Source organism: Lottia gigantea (genome assembly GCF_000327385.1).
Source record: "Lottia gigantea unplaced genomic scaffold LOTGIsca_59, whole genome shotgun sequence".
NCBI classification, from domain to species: domain Eukaryota; kingdom Metazoa; phylum Mollusca; class Gastropoda; family Lottiidae; genus Lottia; species Lottia gigantea.
The window spans coordinates 1,685,486-1,708,802 of record NW_008710013.1 but is presented as its reverse complement, the minus strand read 5'-3'; the positions used below and the strand labels follow the sequence as shown (position 1 = coordinate 1,708,802).

The window sequence follows — 23,317 nt, the reverse complement described above, 5'->3', positions numbered from 1 at the left end:
TAGAGCTTGTTATTCAACCCTTCACCCTTCATTTATCATGGCATTTTATAGAATCCTCACTGGATCTTGTCAGGGCTGTATCATAAATAACTTATAAATATATATTGACTGGCAATTGTCAAATATACTGAAATCATTGTCCTGGGTTGGTACTAGTAATATGAAACAGGTTCATTTACCATAAAGTCCTATAAATAGCTTTTGTGTTCTGAATGGATAAAAAATACAATTGTATATTGGTTTTTCCCCCAAGAGAATTTGTCAAGGTTTCAGGAAATATTTCTAAGAGTAAAATCATGACATGATTATAATGCTGGCAATAAAATGAATGAAGTTGATTCAATGGACGTATGGACAGTGGTAAAATTAATTTTTTGTTATAGTTCACCTGTGAACTACCTGTAATTAATGATTCCTGGTAAACAGCTATTCACTTATTAACTTCAAAATGTATAATACCATTCAATGGAGGGGTTAAGCAGAACATTCGATGGATTAATTTAACTCAACATGTTTTCAAACCCAGTCCAAATTCATTATAAATTGGCTTGATAAAGATTTCATCTGATTTGTATGAAGAATGGGTATGTTTGTGTAGATAAATGAGATCTCAGCAGATGAGGTAAGCAAAACGTAAGCTTGTGTTATCATCTGGTGTATGGTAGTACATTAATTTGGGCCCTATCCTCCATTTAACATGTTTATTTTTCCAGATTACCATTGAATGTCATGCCAAAGGTATCTGATAATTAAGCCATGTTGATAAATAACCTTTGGTAATTACCATGTTTGTCTCAGATCTTAATTAAACTGTATTATAGACACATTAGACAGCCTACATATAAAACTAGTGACAGTCATGTCTATTATAACTAAAAATGTCAATATGTTTTTCATGGTATTTACTTTAGGTTGATAAAAAAAATTATCATAAAAAAAAGTGTTTACAGTCTATCCTTGAATGTTCTGGGGTAGATAAAAATATTGAATGTCAAGAAATAACTATTTTGATATTTGATTTTACAGTTTATATACCTGGTATATGGAATATTTGGATTTAATATATAAGCTATTTTCATGTGCAAATTCTGAACAACACTCTAAGAAATATTGTGAAACATCATTTTGAATATTTTTATTTGAATAATGTAGATTGGATTCTGATTTTGCTATAAAGTATAAAAGCTTCTTGTTGTTTAGCCTTGATGGTCTTGAACTGTTGAACATCCATCTGGTTACTGTCTGAGCACATTTATATTATATAAATAACATACTGTCACTTACATGCAACAAATTTATCTCTATGCAGCCCTATAACACTGCTTGGGGTTTGAAAATAACACTATGTCATGAAGCATGAAATTTGAAAATAGCATGTATTAGTCTCTTTAACATTTTACAAAGTTTTTTATTGTTTCCAAAAACAGAAGCCTTAGAACATAAAATGCCAATCTTTGTCTGATACTCTTGGCTGGAAGTTTAAGAATAATGATTCCTCTAATAAACATCGGTGCAATTTTTATTAATTGAATCAGTTTATTTGAAATAAAATTATTTTAGATTATGGCAAAAGCTTTTTGGACTCACAGAATAGAATTCTGTTTGACTCATCAGCAGATTGGATAAAGATGTTTTGAATGTTGATAAATTTAGTACATGACATTTTACTTCAGTATCTGTGGAAGAAATATCTTTATAACTGTCATTTAGATATAATTAGTAATTCTCTTATATCTGATTGTTCTTTCAGAATGAACAAGTCTTAACAAGTTGACAATATCCAGCTGATTGATTGAAGATAGTTCAAGACTCAGAGATTAGAAGCTTCAAACAACTCAAAGACAGAATTAAAAATAGTTTAATGATTGGAAGTAGGAAGAAAAGAGGCCTGCTGTGAAAAGAGATTGGGATTGGAAAATATTTCTTTAATTTCTAAACATTATTATGTGATATTTTTTGTGAAATGTTGTGTGTGGGATTTTTATAAATGCCTATATACTTGAGTGTTTCAAGCATGTATTGAACAATGGATGTGGGAATTCATGATTATTTATATTGTTTGTGACATATGTATCCTGATGATCCTGACATGAAATAAAGTGAAAATGTGAACATATTACGCTATAAACTTATTAGATTGTAGATGAATAGAATTTAGAAATTTGCTGCTTTTTGAACATTTGCTCAATTATGAAATCAGAAATATTAAACTTAAATGATTTGGAAATTTTAATGTGATTTTTTATGTAAATTTGGTGACTTTGAGTAACAGAAATTAAGTTTAGAGCATTTTCCTAAACTGTCATAACTCTTGATCCATTTGTCAACTGATCCTGATCCATTAGTCAACAGTGTACATCCAAATCCATTAGTCAACTGATCCTGATCCATTAGTCAACAGTGTACATCCAAATCCATTAGTCATCTGTGTACATCCTGATCCAGTAGTCAACTGATCCTCATCCATTAGTCAACTGTGTACAACCTGATCCATTAGTCAACTGTGTACATCCTGACTAATTAGTCAACTGTGTATGTCCTGATCCATTAATCAACTGTGTACATCCTGATCCATTAGTGTGTACGGTGTTGACTATGACAAAACAAAGAGTATTGTTGATGAACAATTAGGAAACTAGACAGACAAATATCAATTAAATTAAAAAATCATTTGCCAGCAATTTAAAGAAAAACCCATTTCAATGAAAATAATGGAATAACGAAGTTTTAAAAGGTGTAAAGCAAAATTAATAGACTTGTTTTTCTAGTCTTATTTTTATGGAAACAATAAGATTGTGTCTGAGACATTAATAAAGTTCTATTAATTGTTTTTCTCAGAGTATGGCATTATATGTAGTAGAATATCAGACATCCATTAATAATTGTTAATGTGTTTTTCGCTAGTGTATTGTGAAATTATTTGTGCAGACAATAGATAATATTAAATTTACAAAAGCAAAGACGGAGAAATAATTTTTATACAAAATTCAAATTGAGTTCACAAAACTTTTGTCAAAGTATGAAATTGGATCTGTGGATTCATTAATGAAACTGTCAAGGTGTAGTGTTTCTTCATTTTGAATGAATTTTGTATAGACCAGAATTTGGGATTCAACTTTATATCAAACTGGAATGGTTTGGTATGGTAGTCTAATAATTCAGCACCGCTAATCTAAATATTTCTACAGGTATATTTAATTCGTAGAATTCAAAATGAGGCCTGGATTGCATGGGAATTTACTGCGGAACAGTAGACAGAGGTCACACAGATTAAATAGCAATAGACCTCATACGTTTTCTCTAAGTAGATTATTGATGATGGTATTTGTTGGAGCTATAATGTTTATACCTGGATTAACTCTCACTGTGATAGGATTACAAAAAGCAGCCAAGAATGAATTACAACCGGCAGAAAGAGTGTAAGTAAAGGTTTCTTTTTTTTTCTTGTAACATACCACACTCTAAAAAACCAAACAGACAATATAAAAAGACCTCATTGTTTCTAGCAGAAAGTTAGCATTCACCAGTTTAGTAAGCACTACAGCCTGTACATTATCTCACTAAATACAATGAAATCAATTCTATTATGCACATTAGCGATTGGATAAAACTGCAAATTACTTAAAGAATATGTACAAAATGAAGCACAGTTCTAACATCTCTACATATCCTAAATGAGATTATGAACAACACAATGACACAATTGGTTATTTTCTTTTTGACCAAGCTAAAATGGTGAACAAATTGTACAATAATTTCATGTCCTCCATAAAAGTGTTTTTTCATGAAATAATCTTAGAATGATGTTCAATATTATATTGAATAGTTATATAATACAGCCATATATTTTTATGAGCTCAAATATATTACATTACATGATTTACTTAATATTTCTTATGAAGCATTTCAGGTAAGTTTTTGTGATTTCAGTTTCAAAATTTTTGCTGATCGAATGAAAATTTATTCACTTGAAATTATTATTATTTTTTGTATTTATAGAATGTACAAAGTAGTTGGACCATCTCTGTGTGTACTAGGATTAGGTACCTTATTAGCAGCAGGTATTTATTATTGTTGCTATGCAGTAGGTGATGATGGCAGACGTAAAAATAATTCTCATCATGTAAGTATCTCGAATTGTATATTTACTTTTCACTGATCAGTTGGTGTTTGCAAAGAGGTTGCTTGAGTTCTGATACTTGGCCTGATGTAGCCAGTGGATGCTACTGTGTGCCCTGTAACCTAAAGGTGGAGGGTTCAATCCTGGCATAGGCCTTAATAGTACCTTCAGATTTTTTTACCCTGTTACCACTTGTCAGTGATGCAAATCAGTTAGCCCTATTAAGTTCAGAATAGTAAGACTTAAAACTCTTACATTGTATGTTTATGGATCTATAATGTGTTTACCAAGAGGATTTCAAAGATGCACAAGTTTCAATTCCATTGCACGCCAAAATAATTCTCGCGTGTATCAGAATGTTAAACAACCAGAAATTTTTTTTTATAGCTGTTAGAAGGAAACATTGAGGTTGTCTATGTCAATACTATACCATTTGGTCTCTACAGAAAGAGTTTTTTTCTCCAGCTGTAATTGGCATCATTTGATATTTTAGTACTTATAGCCCAAGAATTTTACCTTTGATATGGATTATGTCACAAGTGATGTTGGCTATTTTTTATAATTCACTATTTGATAAAAACAAAAAGCATTTTATAAGCATTCTGAAAACTGAAATGAATGAATGATTGAGATAATATTTAAATTAGTTGGTTAAAATTATCAAAAATAAAACATTCCTTGTTAATGGGGTTCTCTCACCATGCTGACTTCACAATTCTATTTCAAATAGCAGAGTAGAGTTTTACAACGCCCAGGAGGGCTACCAGTTCACAAACATAATGGATATGGGAAATAACAAGGCAATTAAGTTGCATCGAAAATCTTGGAGAAAAAATCAATAAGGAGGTTGAAAATGCTAGTTTCTCATTGATTTGGTATTAGTATGAAACAACAGTAGGCTATTGTTTTAAGATCATTGATATGATGATAATTAGGAGATTTGTCATGAAATAAGAGTGAACTATCATATTCCTGCTTGTTTCACTGTCATTGTCTAGATGAAATGAACAGCAGCGTTCTATATTATCATCATAGAAGCATGATGGATTTGGAATGTTTCCAATGTGACTTGTGCTCTTAAATACCTAACTTCAATATAACCGTCAGAGACATAATCATTTTATACTGAATTTGTCTTGAAATGATACATAATACTTTTATTATATTATATTATATTATATTATATTATATTATATTATATTATATTATATTATATTATATTATATTATATTATATTATATTATATTATATTATATTATAATACTTATTTCAAAATATAACTTTCTGCTTAAATTTTGGGGTTAGCTGGAAAATACCCTTAGGGATACCTGTGACTTGACTACCATTTGTTTCATATTTGACATCTATAATGTCCTTTAGACTTTTCATCAGACCTATTGTAACATTCTCACTATAAACATACAATTTGATTCCATGTTCTGATCATAGTGTTAAATGTTGTGCTTATCATAGAGTTTTTTTTTAAAAAAAGGGTCTTTTGCAATGAGATGCTGTACTAAAGTGTACAAAAGACTGTTGTTGGATTGACAGGATCATCTTAGTATTACACTGTAACAAGTCTAATTTCACCACCAATTTCAACTCATTACAGGAAAAAAAAATTCTCTTACTGAAAGTTAGCACTTACACAATTTTCAAATGAAAGAAATAAACTAATTGAATGTCAATTGAAGACGGAAAATATTTACAGTTTTTAGGGAACTGGTTAAAATGACAAATGACAAGTTATTGGAGCTGAAGTGAGTGTCAGATTGACATATTGATTTGGACTTCTAAAACTACCATGTTTGATGTTAAAAACATTCTTTCAACCTAATCAGTGATAGTGAAGCGACTTAAAAATCTTATTTCTGTATGATTGGATATTTAATGAATTTTGTCAGGCACAAACTAATTTTCTGGCTGGAGCATTTGAAATTTTATCTGTTAGAGGCCAAAGTAATTTAATTTCTGCATGAACCAAACTAGCTTATTGGACAAAGTATGTCTAGAGTTTTCTACAATCTGGTCCATTAAACAGTTAATTTGAGTAATCATATTGTTATACAATCCTCAGATCTTCTGCAGTCTTACAGTTTGTTAGGTATCAAGGGGTGAAAGCCGACACAGGGCCAACCCTCTGGAAGCACTGGCAATCTGGAATATACATCAAAATTATTTTTGCCTTGAGAAGGATTAGAACTTATGGCACTTTATCTGACAATCCAACTCACTATCGACTAAGCTATTCCAATAGTATTATCAACTGAAGAAGTAAGCAATTGTTAGCTACCTATTAAGTGCTTTGCACGACAGAATGTGTACACTTCTACAGGAGAATATTCCAGCTGGCTTTGTTTTAATTGCGGTGCACTCATGTCCACTTATAAACTTAGGCTTCAGCATATGAATTATAGATTGGATGGGTAGATATGCAAGAAATTTTGTATTCTCAAATATGATTTTGTTTCAGACCAAGACACAAAACATTTCTCATGCTGAGCTTAGTTTTATACCCAACTGATAAGGCCTCTTGTATCAAGAACAAGTAAAATTTGAAGATTAATGTGACTATGCAAGAAGGAATAGATTGATATATTTGTCTTCGATACAATTAATGATGGACCTGTAATAGCTGCTTTAAATTTGAGTAAAATCTAAGCTAAGCATGAAAAAATACTTATAGTCACGGCCAGAATATAAAATATATTTTGCATAACATTAGTAGACTGTTGTAACTTTTGGTATGTTAAAGTTCAATGTTGGAATATTTTAACTATTTTAGGCAGCTTTGGTAAGCCAAGAATCAGAGCGCCATCATCATCACCATCACCATCACCATGGCAACGGTGCTAGTTCATCACAGCGTCGTCATAGTAACACACCATCTCGCACAGAGGAAGATCATGAAAACAGAGTGCCCTTAGCTTATATTGATGAAGATATTTCGTAAGTAGTTTGCTTGTATGGATCTCATAATGACAGTTTCCGTTACAACATATAATGCATATTAATCTCATTTCGTCAGACAATATTATAGATAATTATAAATTTTACATTTGGCTGACCATAGAGAAAATCTACTGAGGCCTCTGGCTTTTCTCTGATTTCTGTTCAGTTTTAAATATAGTAAACTGTTTTATTGATGTTTTTACATGATTGTGTATTTCAGATCACCTACAATTCAAATTGACAATGTTAGTGATAATCAGAAACTTCAACCTGGTCTAGATATACCTGAAGTTCGTATTTCCCCATGTTCTAGTTATCATGGTAGTATATTGAATGGAGAAATACATCCTTCATCAGCAACATGATGTAACTACACCAATTATATATAGCAGTTTGAATGAGTTTATTTAGATTCAATTTGAGGGGATATAAATGATTTGAGTGGATTACAATACAGACATAAAAATAGTTGATATATTTTACATATGGAAGATTTGTATCTGAGGGGATGTGATGTTACCAATGTGTTTATGTGTAATGAAAGAACTATTTTCAGTGAAGTGGTTATAAAATTTTACTGCAACCCTATTTTATGAGACAGTTTGGATGAATTGTATCTTTAGGTTCTTATTTACTTGACACAAATTTGTGTGAATCAATGAAAAGTTCATGAGATACAGACGATGGATTTTAGTTGGTTTAAAACAAGAAACGATGTTTAGTGTTTAAGTCGTATCAGCAATGCGAGTGTTTTTTGCAGTGCAAATAATTTATGTGATCAGTTCCTTTAGAAATAGAACGTTTTCATTTTTTATAGTTGTCTATAGTGAATGTTTCCTTTGATATATTTGGAGATAATTGTGTGGAAAGCAACATAATATAGACAAGTTATACAGAACATACATTTAGAAGTTATGCCTGTGAATGACTGTAACTTTCAGATGTTCTTGTGATATTTTGTCCTTGTTACATTTTTTTTAACAATAGGTTTTTAAAGTTGTATTATGAACAGCCTTGACTATGTGAGAAATAGTTTAAGGTGTACAATCAGCATCTAAGAATTTATGTTTTAGACTAGGCATAGAACAATAAGGGTACTCTGGTATTAGAAAGAATGCAACTGAAAGGATATGCTGTATTAAATTTTTGATGAAACTTTATTGGATAAAAAAAGGACAAATGATAGAAATGATACAATGTTCCCACTTCTTACATTTTAAAAGATGATGTGTTATCAAATACATGTTAAAAGCAAGAAACAATTTGACTTATACATTTTGAAATATAACTGTTGGTTATAAATATAAAAGAGTTGAGACCTTATACATATTACCAAATTGTTGTGCTCTTAATAACCTACCAAAAATGTGAACCTGTATATGTGATTATCATTTACTATGATATATACTGATGATATTCTGGTCACTTTTTGTGTAGATTAAAACTGCACAAATTTTATTTATATTACAGTGATGAGAATTATTGTGTTATGTACAGTGTTTGAACAAGGTAGATTGTTAAAAGCTCATATTGATATTGTTTATCCAATAGGTTTGTTTGTTATATCTATAATCAGAAACACTATTTAATGATATAAAGTTATATGATTAGTTTGGTTTTATACTTATCTACAGGGTTTTCACTTATTTCTAACTATTTAAAAATTTTCTCAGATATTTTTGACTTGGATCTGATTTTGTCTTCTTTGATGCGATATGCTATAAAAAAAAAAGAGCTTTTTGGAAAGGCAAAATTTTCTTACTGAATACAATATATATTATAACATTTACTAAAAAGAACATTTGAGAAGTTGAATATGATTTATAACTCAACTTATAATGATTGAAAAATATTTTATTGTTATATGTCTTGATACTAATTGAAGAGCAATTCTTGATCAGTTCATTCAGACCCATTACCCTTTACTGGAACAAATTTGTCATAATAACAACTACTGATTTGATTGTTCAGTAGCTGAAAACTGCCGGTTTCCATGAGCTGAACTGTCTTAGGTATTATCTCTCCCATACATTTTTGGAATATATGTATATTTTTAGTGGTTTTTATATGGTTTTCCATAAAATACAAGGAAAACATTTATTACTAGAATCTGTAAAAGGAATTTTTTCTTCTCAGCTCAAAATTTTTTAATGTTATTGAAAAAGGATGTTTAGGTAACTTAAATTTTGGATAACACATTAATCATTGAATAGTGGTTGTGAATTCTCAAATTGGGTATTTATCTTTGGACATGAGAGAAATGCTTGTTTTTTACTCCATAATTACATGATAATATTATCTTTTACTGAGAAAAAAGTCATTATAGGATTTAAATGTTCACCAAAATGGTATTAGAAAAACGATGATGCTCAAAATATTGTGGCCTTTTACTCTAAATTAGGCTTGAAAATAAAATCATTAGAATTTATCAAGTTCATTTTTAAAATAGATTAGATTAATTAACAGTAGTGAAATTTTAATTATAAATGGTAATTGGTATGATTTAACAAAGACTTTTTAAAGGAATACTCATTTTAAGGATAGATTTTGTACAGCTTGCTTGCACTATAGAATTACATAGACAATGTTGAACATGATTCAATGTAAATGCACAAATTGCACAATCATCAACCAAGCAATCTAATATTCCCTTTCAAATTGCACATTTATCATGAATAGTGGTATTATATTTCATCATGTAATATAACACTTCAATATTAGAGTTATTACCGATGTTATGGTATTGTGCAATAGTAAAACTCTCTAGTGCAATACAATTTACATGTATAATAACAGTAATAATGGTATTTTTAGGACAATTCTGTCAAGTTAATGTCAAGTATATGATACAAAATTAAATGAAAAATAACCAACTGAGGTTTAACACAATTTGTGGTTTGCAAGACTTATTCTAGTCATATCTAATAGAAACAATATTAGCTTATAATTGAAAATCAGATGTGAATTGACCTAATATAAATAATTTGTTTTTATGTTCCTTTAAATAAGATACATTATTTTAAATTTCTTTTGTCTGGATTCCAGTCATTTTTGCTCTCTCTTGCCTTTTTTGTAAATCATTAAAAGATTGACTTCAGTGATGGGATCACTCTTTATGGCATTGAAAAGAAATTCAGATGTCATTGTGAATGAAAAGCATTTTAGCCTTTGCATGTCTTTCAACAACACTTATAGCTTCTGTTTTCATCATATATTTTGTCGGAATTTCCATTGTTTTCTGGTTGTAGAATAACTTGACCAGTTTATGACAACACCATTTCAAATAACTTTGGAGACAAATGACATCATAATCAAGTATTCTTGTGAGCTGAGAGAAACAGGAAATTGGTGTAAATGAATCTAAAAGTATTTTAGATACAGTTACAAAGACAAGCAGACCTGATTTGCAAGAAGGAGTATGATTTACATTACAGATCAAGAACATTCATTACTGTCAGTAATCTAAATTTAAGATGAGAATAGCTTCTAGCTGAAAGCATGGTCTAATAAATATGTGTCCATTTCTATAATGAAGAAATATCCATTCCCCTGTTATATTATAACATTGAATTGTCCACAGCCTTTCCCTCAGAGTCTATCTTAATATCGAAAGTAACTGTTAATTTAGTCTTAATTGTGGGAATTTAGATTTTTTCTGATTTGTTTTTAATGACCAATCAGACTTCTTAAGATCAAACAGTTAGCAGTAAGATTACAAGAGCAGTAGATTGATCTAATATTCTATATTTATCTATTTTGTTGATATCTGGTGTATTTATATTGTTGTTTATCTTACTGTGTATATATAAATATTATTTATTATGGGGAGGTAACTTCTCTTCAAATTTGTTTCATATCCTAAAATAAATCCTTTCTTCTTTATTCAAGCTTTTCTTTCCAAATTTTTGCAGTTGTCCATATGCAAATATGATTAGCTAAAATTGCTGTAATTTGTACAATCATGTGTCTTTCAAGCCAAACTTGATGCCATGGACTCATTAAAGGAACAGATTCACCTATTCGTTTGACCAATCGTACCTTAGTTTCAGAAACAGGAATTAATAATCTAACTAATCAGTAATAATGCTAATAGCTCTCTATCGAAATCTTATCCTTCCAATCCATGTGTGTCCAGAAGTCAAAGAGGACTCCTCTTTTTTGAGACTTTTGGAGACTAGTGCGATTTTTGTGCTTTTGAAATCTATTGTTATATATTCAAATCAACCCACAAAAATGGCAAGCCTTGGCCTTTAAAAAGATTTAAAACAAATAAAAGGAGATTATGTGAATATGAGTTCTATTTTAATAAAAAAGATATATATTATCTATAGCAATAACCTTATAACATTATTGAGCTGTCAGGTGCATTACCTAAGCAGTGCCTAAACAGTCGGACACAAAAGAATAATTCAATGTCCAATCAAAAATGATAAACATGTTCCTAAGAAATCATTGCACAGGCCACGTGAGATTAAATAAAATCAATGTCTCCATCCAATTTCATGACCATCAACCATTTGTGGCTCCAGAAATCCACGGAAACCACTTCCATCTGCATTCCATCTCGCTCCATAACCTAGACACACAAAAGAGGAAATATTGCACACATGTTAGCAGTCTTTGTTATGTTTCATTTCATGTTTGGCAATAGCTTGAAATTTGTTAGAAATTCAATTAAAAATCAGCAAATATCCAAAGGTTTAAACATACTTAGGAGTAACTATTTAGTATGATACTGTCAGATATCATAGGTTATATAAATTATAATGATAAGTCTTAACTTAAGACTCTTAAGTCTATATCATCTTATTCAGGTTTTAGTTTTTACTTAATTGACACAAACTATGTCTTGTCCCAAAAATACTGGAAATAATTTGTTAACATGAATGAAGTTCCAATCCAGGGGAGGCAACTATATTTTAGGCAATGTATAACATGAAATAAGAACACAAGATTACAAGATTCAAGATTACAGGAAGCACAGGTTTTGTACGGGTTGAGTTATGTTATAATAACATTCAGATAAAATAGCGATGGCCAAGTCATCCAGGCAATTGACAAGAGCTATCAATAAATGAAATACAAGTATTTCAAGATAACATTTTCATACTGTACTAGATTTATTCAAAGACTTTTTTTTGATTTTCAACAAGTTTTCTCTAAATCAGTCCAGAATTGTCTTCTGGAGTTTTACGAGATAAAGATTGAACACATTTTTAAGAACAAGGGCAATAATCCATATTAAATACCTTTTGATTTTTTGCTTTTTAATAAGGTTTTTTTAAATCTGGTGTGAATTACACCTTGAATGTGATTTCAAGAACAATGGCAATAACTCATATTAAATACTTTTAAGTTCTTTTTTTAATATCTATAGGGTACCTCAATGGGAAATAATTAGCAATTTTACCACATTTCATCTAAATCTGTCAAGAATTGTGTCTTATAGAACAAGGGCAACAACTATAGGGTTCATCCTCTGGTGGTTACAAACACTCACACCACGTTTCGTCAAAATTCGTCAAGAAACCAGCACTCTATTGTGTCTACAAAAATTGTCCGGACACGTGGCCGTCCTGACGGAGGGACAGACATTAATGTGGGCGTACAAAAAATATGTTTGATACAAAGGATAGTTGTACAATAATCATCACTTACCTTCTTCCTGCCTTACTTCAATCACAAATACATCTTGCTGTAAGAAAGAAATTTTTAATGAATTGAGCATAAAAGTGCAACCCAATTTCATAGAAACCTGCTGGATTTTAACTGTACTTTAAATGATATTAATTTGCCAAAATATTTGCTCATCAAAAAAGGTTTTATCAATATACAAACCCACAAAAATAATGAAAACAACTTCAACTTACTGGTAACCAATGTATATTGATCCAAGTTGCACCATCTAATATTTTATTTACTATTCGCAAAGCATCAGCATTTTTGGCTGCTTCAGCTAAGGAAAGAAAATTATAACAAATATTTCAGAGAGGGGGTGACTCTTTAAATGTTCCACATGCTAAACTCAGGTCAACTGGTGACTCAGCTCAATAACAAAACTTAACTTATTTCATTCAGGTTCTGAAGTTACTTGTGCATGATGAGTCAACGTTGAAGTTTGTACAAAGAATGGTTTCAAATACTAAAATACTCACTACCAGTACATTGTCCCCACCAGGACATGCCTTCATCTCTATGGTAATGTTTAGCTAACGCCCTAGCTCCTACTCCCAACTGAGACTTGGCTCTAAAATTATTGAAAACAGCATTTTTTAAATAGTGTAATTGAGACACTTGTTAAAAATTAAACCAATCAATTCATCCCATTTACATCGTATTCAATAACAAAACACTCTGTTCTACATCTGGTTGAGATTTATCTACAGATTGTACAGCATTGTGTGAACCATATCATTGCCATATTTGAAAAGTCTGGGAAATAAAGCTGGAATTGAAGGGCATTTTCCAATGTCTTAGTAGTTATAACTTAGTATTCATGTCATCATTATTATGATAGATGTCATCATGAATGAATCTAATGAACTAATGAACTATTCACTTACGAATGTTTCTCTTGGAATGATTCCAGTAAAGCTTGTCTTGATGGTGGAAACATTTCTTTAGTTCCAACTGTTTTTCTGATACCCAATAAATCCATGATTCCTCTCTTACCAAGTAACTGTTTATAAAACACAAGGCCTTTATTAATAATCATACAGTCAAACCTTTAGTATGTACTCATATCGAAGTATATTGAAACTGAAAATATTGCCAATTATTGTGACACTGTGCTTCACGTTTTTCCTTTATGATCTGAAAAAACCCAGGCTGGTGGAATATCAGAGAACTTATCAGCACATCAGTGTTGTAAAGGCAGTAAGCGCATGCCTTTGTTTACAAATTAAACATGAATTATTTGAAACGAAAAACTGTTCATAGAACTGAGCCAGTTTGCCCAATTTGACTAACTAAGTTGACTGTTGACTGATCTGAGACTGAGACAGTTTGTCCAATTTGCGACTGTTCATATAACTGAGTTGACTGATCTGAGACTGAGACAGCTTATCTAATTTGAGACAGTGAATATAAGTTGGAAGATCTGAGTCAGATTGTCAAATTTGAGACTTCATATAATTGAGAGGACTGATTTGTGATAGGCAGTTTGTACAATATAAGACAATGTATATTACTTACAGGACTGATTTGGGACACAAGACAGACTGTCCAATTTGAGACAGTGTAACTTACTGAGTTTACTGATCTGAGACTGAGACAGTTTATCCAATTTGAGACATGGTATATTATATATAGACACAGCTTTATGGAACAACAATCACTGGTTAAAGTTTTATGCAACGTTTCGACGTGTTTTTTATTTATTTTTTTTTTTTTTTATTTTTTTTTTTTTTTTCTTTATCATATGCATGCGATAAACGAACACCTTCTTCTCTGTTGAGGTCAGGCTGATATCTTCTGATGTGGATAGCTTCAGAGATGAAGGTGTTCGTTTATCGCATGCATATGATAAACTTATCAACTTGTAATTATTCTTATTCATAAATGTATTTAATAAACAATTTCCAACTTTAAGCATAGTTAGTTATATGAACAATGTAATTTCTATTAATAAGAGACTCCAATACTAGCAATAGTTGTTTATTTAATCTTCAATTAATCTTTTTTAATTCATTTACTTTATTTCAATCATTTTACTTAATCAGCCTGTATGTTATTTTAAGAATTATGACATCTTATTATACCTGTTAAAATTTAATGTAATGTATCAATAAACCATTTATCTCTTGTGTGTTCTTAATAATAAGCATTAATGTATATATAGTTTGCCCATCACTTCTTCTCATTATGTGCCTCAGGACGATGGGGGAAACGTTGCATAAAACTTTAACCAGTGATTGTTGTTCCATATATCGTACTCACAATTGCTAAATGCCATTCAAAGAGATTGTATATTATATTGAGAGGACTGATTTGGGACACAGACACCTTGTACAATTTGAGACATCGTATATAACTGAGAGGACTGACTTACCATCAATATTTCTCTAATTCTGAATTTCCTCTCATCTCTAGTCCACAATGACCACAATGATTTTAAACCATCTAATAATGGTGTTATTGATATAATCATTACCGCTCTATAAAATAAAGGTGATAGAACTTTTAAGATCAGACACCATTTTTAACTGATTCACACAATAAAAAGATTTAAAAGATTTATAGACACAGCATTTAGCTAAAACGGTATCAGGTGAGCAAGATTATAGCTGGTGTGATTCTCTCAGATAGTTATATTCATATTATCAATTTGAATTAATAATTAATAGTACCGGTATGGTATGTTCTTTACCTAAATTCTGTGTAGCTCTGTTCATCCAGTAGATCATATTTTGGTAATTCTAAAACTGGACAAGATCTGAAAATGAAAGTATCAAAATAATAGAGGCTGAATTAAAAATGCAGGCGTTATAGTCACAAGCCTCTCATGGAGTGTTTAAGAGAGTTTTCCTTTGCAAATGTTGAAAAATTGAATCTGGCCCATTCTTACAATCATATATTTTAAATTTGTCAAAAATAAAGGGGGTGAAAACCATGGGGGTCAAATGCGCCACTGTACACCCACTGGTTTAACCTCTCTGATGAAACCAGGTGAAGCTTATACTTGATTGTAAGCACAATTCGAGAGCTCTGACTACTGTAATGAAAGAAATACAGGAATTTTCTTTAATTAAGCTTATAGTTATACAATTACCTGGTTTCCAGCCACTGCTGTAACATATTACCAATATCATGATACAGAGGGTAGCTTGGATACCCAAATATAGTCTCTCGAACATTAGCATCAGAATGGGTCTCATTTAATAATATCATCAAGTCCTCTTTTTCTAAAAAGCTATCATCTCTTTCTACTTCACTTTCAAACACCTAAATGAAGAAGACAGAGGTAGCTTAATAAGAACATATTTCAATCTAAACAATGACTTATTTCACTCACAGGTAGGCCTAAATGTGGACAGGATAGCCCTTAGCCTACTGTTGCATTTGAGATTTCATCTTTCAACCTTTTTTCTTCACATACACAAGAATGAAACAGGAATAATTTTTTGTTTGGGAATCATACCTCTTTGACATAATCAATCAATTTCAATTTATCTGCAGAACACATATCTATAGTCTATTGATTTAGAAATAACTATAGCCTATAGGTATAGGACTTAGATCTATATAACTTATTATAAATAAGATAAATATTCCAAGATTCACAGTGATTATCAACTCTTAGCCAGAAAATTGCTCTGGTGTTTCCAAATCAACTGCTGAAAGAACTCGCCATTACAGTACTTCTACAGTCCTTGAAAATGAAATAAAATCATTTTGTTTCGCTATTACAACGCTGCCACGTCAGTAAGAAAGTTCGAGATTCTGTAATATGTGATGACAATTTATTGAAAGTACTGCAATTCTTGTAATTCTGTTTACATGTAGGAGTTCCTTCCCTTGATAAATTCTGATTTTCCAGTCATATTATTTAATTCGATCAGAGCCTATACAGTGGTTTAACCTATTTTTTGTGGAATAAGGATTCAAATTTTTTTTTTAATGTCTGAGATGTTTCCTGAGATATTCTACAGAATAATTAAAATTGGTTTATTTCGATTTTCTTTATGAATCTTTCACTTTGACCCATATTTCATGAGCAACCAACAACGGCGGCAGAATGCGTCACCTATTTTCGTGTACAATGTTTGATCTATAAATAAGTCGAGAAAAACACGTTGTATGGATACCGGGTGGTATAATTAACTTCTCTTAGTATTTATCTTCAATATCAATTCATTATAACTAGTGACAATTCCTTCAAAGAACCACAATTTAAAAAAAAATGGTGACTGACAAAATAAGATACGTAGCGTGATTTATTGCTAAAAGTCACTGAAACAACATAAGAATATGGTCCACTTTGTGTTCCATAGAAATTTTCTGCTGATGTAACAAAGGGGTAACATTTAAAATGTATATTTGTTTATAAGTTTTGTTTCAGCACAGCTTTAATGTTTAACAAAAGTACACACTGAACACATAGTCACAAATACTAACAATCAATTCAAATCTGTTCACCCTATTCTATTTTTCTTCTATACCTTATCCATTGGTGAGCTTTTGCTCTACTCACAAAGTGATCTCAACACTCTGAGCATTCTTACTCTTCCTATCATGTTATTCATTAAGCCTTAAGTTTTCAAAGTGAAAGGACTGTTTCAGTGCTTCTAGATTTCATATGGTTTTGGAGGGAATTTCTATTTCAAAGATTCAGTTTTGCCATTTATATTTCATGGATTGCTTATTGATTATGGATATAATTAGGAATTAGATCAGTCTTTATTAAAGGTATGTTTTATTTTATATATTCTGAATAGTCTACTGCTTTTGTAAGGGTCTGTAAGTTTCTTTGAATTCCCCCCCCCTCATGAACCTACATGTCAAGTAATACACTCAAAAAAGCATCTCAAAGCATTTAGAACGCAGGCACCCAGTACCTCTTAACAGTGCAAATACACATCAAAAAATGCACTCCGTGGCCTTTCTTAGCCTTTTAGAAAGCAGACACCCAGTACCTCTTAACAGTGCAAATATACATCAAAATATGCACTCCGTGGCCTTTCTTAGCCTCTCAGAACGCAGGCACCCAGTACCTCTTAACAGTGCAAATATACATCAAAAAATGCACTCCGTGGCCTTTCTTAGCCTTTCAAAACGCAGGTACCCAGTACCTCTTAATAAGGCAAATATACATAAAAAAATGCACTCCTTGGCCTCTCTTGGCCTTTTATAAATCCGGTACTCAGTACCTCACATAGTGCAACTACAAGTCAAATAATGCACTCCTTGGCATCTCAAGGCCTTTAAAAAATGCAGGTACCCAGTACCTAATTACAGTGAAAATACACATCAAAAAATGCATCCCTTGGCATCTAGTATATAGCCTTTTAAAAAATTGAATTGCTTTTATCACAAATAAAGGTACAACGTACAGTGTATGCTTGTCTTAGCGCGAATGAATTCATCAACATACATTCAACCCTTTATACTGAACATGATTACATCTGACCACTTTACTCACTGTTAATTTGTTCACATGACAAAGAAAATATTTCACTCTTAATTCGTTCAACCTAAACAGAGTAAAATACATTTGTATTCCCCCCTCACAAATATAACACATGTTGCTGTTTGCTACAGACAAACACTGCGACTACCAAGAAAGCATTATGAATATAGTTATAATACATATTATAAACCTAACGATAACGATACCTTCAATCTTTCCCTAATATCATCTCTTACATACCCATCCTTGGCATTTTCACTTTTCCACCTGCCATGCCTCTTGAAAATGCGGTCGATAATTCCATTATTAGCTGCACAAGTGGCTCCTCCAGATCTAAAACTATGTAAGCCAAAATTACCTAATTCATTTGCCTTAACATGGGGGGTGATGGCTTCCTTAAATATTTCATTTAATGTAGAGTACGTCAGAGGCTTATTATCATTTTTCAACTTATAGCATAATAATAAATAATAATTTATTTATTTAAGTGTCACCGTCCATATATACAGAGAATAACAACAATAAAATAATTACAGCATTATAAAATGGACGCCAGCCGGCTTCGACTTATGCGACATCTTAGAATTATATCATAAAACTACATTCAATGAGACAGGTAAAACACAAATATACAAGTAAAATAAACATTATGATAAATAAAAAGGCTCAGGGTATCACAGTCTGTTTTCTACGTTCAAACATTTTAAAAATACATGAGGCAAAATATGGTAAAATTCGTTCGTTTGTCATTAAAAAACACAATTTATTTACATTATTATAAAATAAAAAATCTGGATTAATAAAACAGGCTTCGGTACATAAAACTTTTTTTATATCAGTGTATAATTTACAGTTAAAAATAAAATGCTCCTCATTTTCAATTTCCCCATTATGACATAAAAGCCACTTCCTTAAGCAGAGAGGTTCGGGGGGTCTAACAAATCTTCCAGACTCAATTCTCAAAGGGAGTGAACCCGCTCTAAGTTTGGACAACACGCGTCTGTGAGCTCTATTTTTAATAATTTTGACATACGGTTCTGTTCCGAATTCAGTTTTGTACATGCGGTATGACCGGAGTTTGTTTCCATTAACATGTGTGCGGTCATTCCATACATCCCTTGACCACTGACCCACTTCCATAGACTATCCCACACATCATCAATACATACAGTGTCGCTTTGATCATTTAATACATGTAGTTCTCGACCAATACTTAATACTCGGTGATCCCAGGAAGACTTTCGTCTACTGGCCCATTTATGTACAGTTTTACAAAGAATATTATCGTTGAGTTTAAGTCTATTCCAATATCTAAACAATTCAATCTTAACTAAATTATCACCCTTCAGCCATCCCATGTCCCCCATTGCTGCCAAATTACTACTTCTTTTGCTCAAACCAAGGAAGAATTTGCATGCGTTACTATGCAGCGCATTAATACGGTTATGTGTATTAATACCCCAAATACCAGATGCATAAGTAAATACAGGCCTGACAAGCGAGTCATATAATTTTGTGTAAACATCGTAGCTAAATCCACCAAACTGTATCGATTTAGTTTTAATCACAGCCAAAGCCCTATTAGCCGATTTTGATAACTCTTTAGCGCTGTATGAATAGTCACAGAATTCGTTCACCCACAGGCCTAGGTATTTATATGCATCTGCGTATTTAACATTTTATTCACCACTATGGAACTTAAAGTTACTTCTAACTATACCAGGGTTTCTAAAATGCACAATTTTTGTTTAAGACTCATTCACGACTAACCTCCATTTATTACACCAATTATTTAGGGTATTCAATAGAATTTGTAGTTTTTGTTCATCTGGGGCCAGAAGAACAATATCGTCAGCATATAGCAATACCGAAATTAATGTGCCATCAATATCAATTCCACAGTTAGCTTCATTTAAATCTTTAACTAGATCGTTAACATATATTGAAAATAATGTTGGTGACAATACACAACCCTGTTTAACCCCTTGAGTAACTGGGAACCACTCCGTTAATGTACTATTTACCTTAACAGAGCATGAAACGTTATTGTATAAAGACGAAATACTATGCAAAAATCTACCACTCACACCTATAGAGTTCAGTTTAAACATCAAACAGTCCCTGTTTAAAGTGTCAAAGGCTTTTTTTACGTCCACAAAACAGGCAAAAGTTTGCTGTTTGGATGACTTCCTGTTTCTAATAATATTGTTCAATATATAAAGATGGTCAATACAGTTTTTGCCTTTACGAAATCCATTTTGTTCTTGTGCTAAAGTTCCCTTATCTTCCAGCTATTCTGACAGTCTTGAGTTTAAGTATAGTTGCATACACTTTACACGGGACTGATAAAAGGGTAATTCCTCTATACGAAAGGGGTCCCATTTGTTACCACCGTCAGTCTTGGGGATAGGTGTGATAATACCTTTTAACCACATTTTAGGAACTTCTCCGGTTTGGAAACATAAGTTTATGATCTTATATAGCAGTTTTACACAAGTATCGTTACGTATACACTCACTAATGATAGAGTCAATTCCGGCTGCTTTCCCTAACTTAGTCTTGTACACTGACTTGCGCACTTCCTCTTCAGTTATATCGCGGTTTAGTGAATCACAGTTTACACTCGGGAATGTGTGACTTCCGGTTTTGATAAAATCTAAATGTATGTCATCGAATTCACTACTTAAAGGCTTGTTCAATAAATTATGAAAGTCATGTTTCCAACGCTGTAAGACATCTCCCGGGTCTCTCGAGAATCCACTGTCCGTTTCTACTTTCATTGGTATTGAACTTTTCCGGTCATTAGCGATTCCAATTTTTCCAAATTGTTTCCAAAAATCTTGTTTATTGGCTGATTCGTAAAGGTTCAGTAATCGATCCTGTTCATGTGATTGATGCAGTCTCTTAAACCTACGGTTTGTTTTATCAAAAATGTATCTTAACTTTAGTTTGTGTAAGCTTTCTTAATGAACACGATGATGTCTTTAGTTGTGGCACTTGTTGCTTCAGTTCAGTTTCGATAATATCTACAAAACTGGAATAAGCTTCACATATATTTCGATTGTCAGAAAGCTCTTTTTCTAGTCCAATAATTTTTTCTTCTACACCGCTAATATTTGTAAGAAAGTCTCTTGGTATTTTACCAGTGTCATATCGTATAGTTTTATTCAGCACTGGAAAATGATCTGCATTCGAGGTGGCGTTTTGTACATCAATTGTCCAGATTATAGGTCCATGGTCAGGAACCGACTTTTCAAACTGAATTCCACATAGGTTTATTAAATCAGACATAAGATAAACACTGCACGATTTACAGTTTGATAATTGTTCATGAGTTGTAATAGTATAATCAACCACAGATTTTCCTCGTTTAGACACACACGTAAAATTATTGGAACCATGCTCACCATATACTCTCCCATTTAGCATACATAAATTACAGCTTGTCAAAAAGTCAATAAGTTTATCTCCATAAAGGTTACTTGTAGTATCAATTATGTCTCTGCCTGGTATATCATCCACCCCAGCAATAAAATCCTGTTCGTCACCACATCGTGCATTAAAATCACCCACCATATATAGTATTCCTTCATTTTGAAAACAATTGTTGCAATAGATCATTAAAAAAAGTGTCTACGTCCCCTGCTCGAGTAGAGTCGGAAGGCGGAATGTAACAGGCACAAATACACAGGTCACTATTACGAAGAGTCTTATGCGATAGTTTTAACCAAAAAATGTCTTCTTTAGAATCATCCAATACAGTAGCATCATAGTCCAAGTATCTCAGAATTCACCAATATTCCAACCCCTCCTGAACCTCTCTTCGCGTTTCTATGCACATCTGTCCTGTTTCGACCAAACCAATCAAAACCGGGAATATTTAATTTATCGTTTCCTTTTAAAAATGTTTCACATACACATAATATATCCACTTTAAGAAACTTAAGCACTGTCTCACGAATTAAAAATTATCAGAAGAGTTAAAACGTGACCACCCATTCACATTCCAAGTACCAAGCCTGATGTTGTCCTACCTTCTAGTATACATACTAGTGACATGTCGAGTAATTCGTCCCCCAACAACCCTGTACTCCCTATCACCACCAACTATTTTCAGAACGTTCATCAAATTATAGTTACTATTTCTTTGATCTTGAGGTAAATCATGTTCTACGATAGGGTTAATCCTGTTGTTGTTCTCACGTGTTTGTATTCTTGACGCGTGAGTAATTTTGATATTTTTCAGTCCCAATACTTCAGATACAAGGCGGTCAACGGTGTTCACTAGTAAGTTCGAATCGTTCACCTCAGCCTGGCAGGGCAGGAGATTTTTAATCACTATATTCTTTGTTCGACTGCTCTCTACGTTCTGGTCGACTGATTCCCTGGTCATTTTCAAATTCTCAATTTTATGTTCTATTGTTTTAATGTTTTCAGAAATTTCTGCCTTCATAATTGTCACTTCTTTCCTCGATTTTAGCATTAATAGATTGTGAAATTCTACCTACTATTTTCTTTTCCAGATTATCTTCTAAATCATCTATCCTCATGTTTAATTTCTTAAAGGAATCCTGCATACTATTAGCAAACTTCATAAATTGTGCGTTGAATCCTTCAGATGATTCTCCGTCCCTTTCAAAACAGCTCTTACTTTTCTTTCGCCCCCTGAATGCTCCAGACGTGTCCTCAACATCACTATCATCGGAGTAAAATCTTTTGCTATCCGTATTCTGATCACTTTCGGCGGTGTGTGAGTTAGCCATTACTTCTCTGACATATTCATCGGCGATTTCGGCACACAGTGGTTCGTTATCCATTATGCTGTACACAATATCAAAATCCAGACACTTTAAAAGTTATAAAGTTAAAAGAAGCTCAACTTAAACTAAAAGATTTATATCACGGTTGATTGAGTTCCGGAGCTCACTAAGACACGTCCGCTCTCTACAACGTCTAATCTAATTCCATCTCGACATTTATTCAAACCACGAAAAATATATTCACAAGAATTTTGCTCTATTCCACTAGCATTTAAATACTTAATTAAGCTCACCACTGGACATAATTTTCCACCAGTTTTAGCACGCACCATCCCTATACATATCACTTTTAGATTT

At 32.1% G+C, this 23,317-nt stretch overlaps 3 protein-coding genes across 3 annotated transcripts; 1 reads left to right on the top strand and 2 right to left on the bottom strand.

Annotated features, from left to right (window-relative positions):
- Positions 1 to 2,723: 2,723 nt before the first annotated feature.
- On the top strand, positions 2,724 to 9,930 carry LOTGIDRAFT_235122 (hypothetical protein; the record flags this gene model as incomplete). Its single annotated transcript, XM_009063693.1, has 6 exons — positions 2,724 to 3,419; positions 4,000 to 4,123; positions 6,906 to 7,069; positions 7,293 to 7,393; positions 8,543 to 8,623; positions 9,887 to 9,930. The coding sequence occupies exons 1-6, from the start codon at positions 3,214 to 3,216 to the stop codon at positions 9,928 to 9,930; spliced, it is 720 nt and encodes a 239-aa protein (XP_009061941.1). The 5' UTR covers positions 2,724 to 3,213.
- A 1,426-nt stretch (positions 9,931 to 11,356) lies between these two features.
- On the bottom strand, positions 11,357 to 19,567 carry LOTGIDRAFT_235121 (hypothetical protein; the record flags this gene model as incomplete). The annotated part of the gene is made up of 9 exons (XM_009063692.1): positions 11,357 to 11,648; positions 12,731 to 12,767; positions 12,943 to 13,028; positions 13,228 to 13,319; positions 13,636 to 13,751; positions 15,123 to 15,228; positions 15,441 to 15,506; positions 15,843 to 16,015; positions 19,331 to 19,567. 9 exons carry the CDS (start codon positions 19,565 to 19,567, stop codon positions 11,554 to 11,556), a joined length of 1,008 nt encoding a protein of 335 aa, XP_009061940.1. The 3' UTR covers positions 11,357 to 11,553.
- A 3,066-nt stretch (positions 19,568 to 22,633) lies between these two features.
- Positions 22,634 to 23,017, bottom strand: LOTGIDRAFT_166630 (hypothetical protein; the record flags this gene model as incomplete). The annotated part of the gene is made up of 1 exon (XM_009063691.1): positions 22,634 to 23,017. One exon carries the CDS (start codon positions 23,015 to 23,017, stop codon positions 22,634 to 22,636), a length of 384 nt encoding a protein of 127 aa, XP_009061939.1.
- Between the last annotated feature and the right edge of the window lie 300 nt (positions 23,018 to 23,317).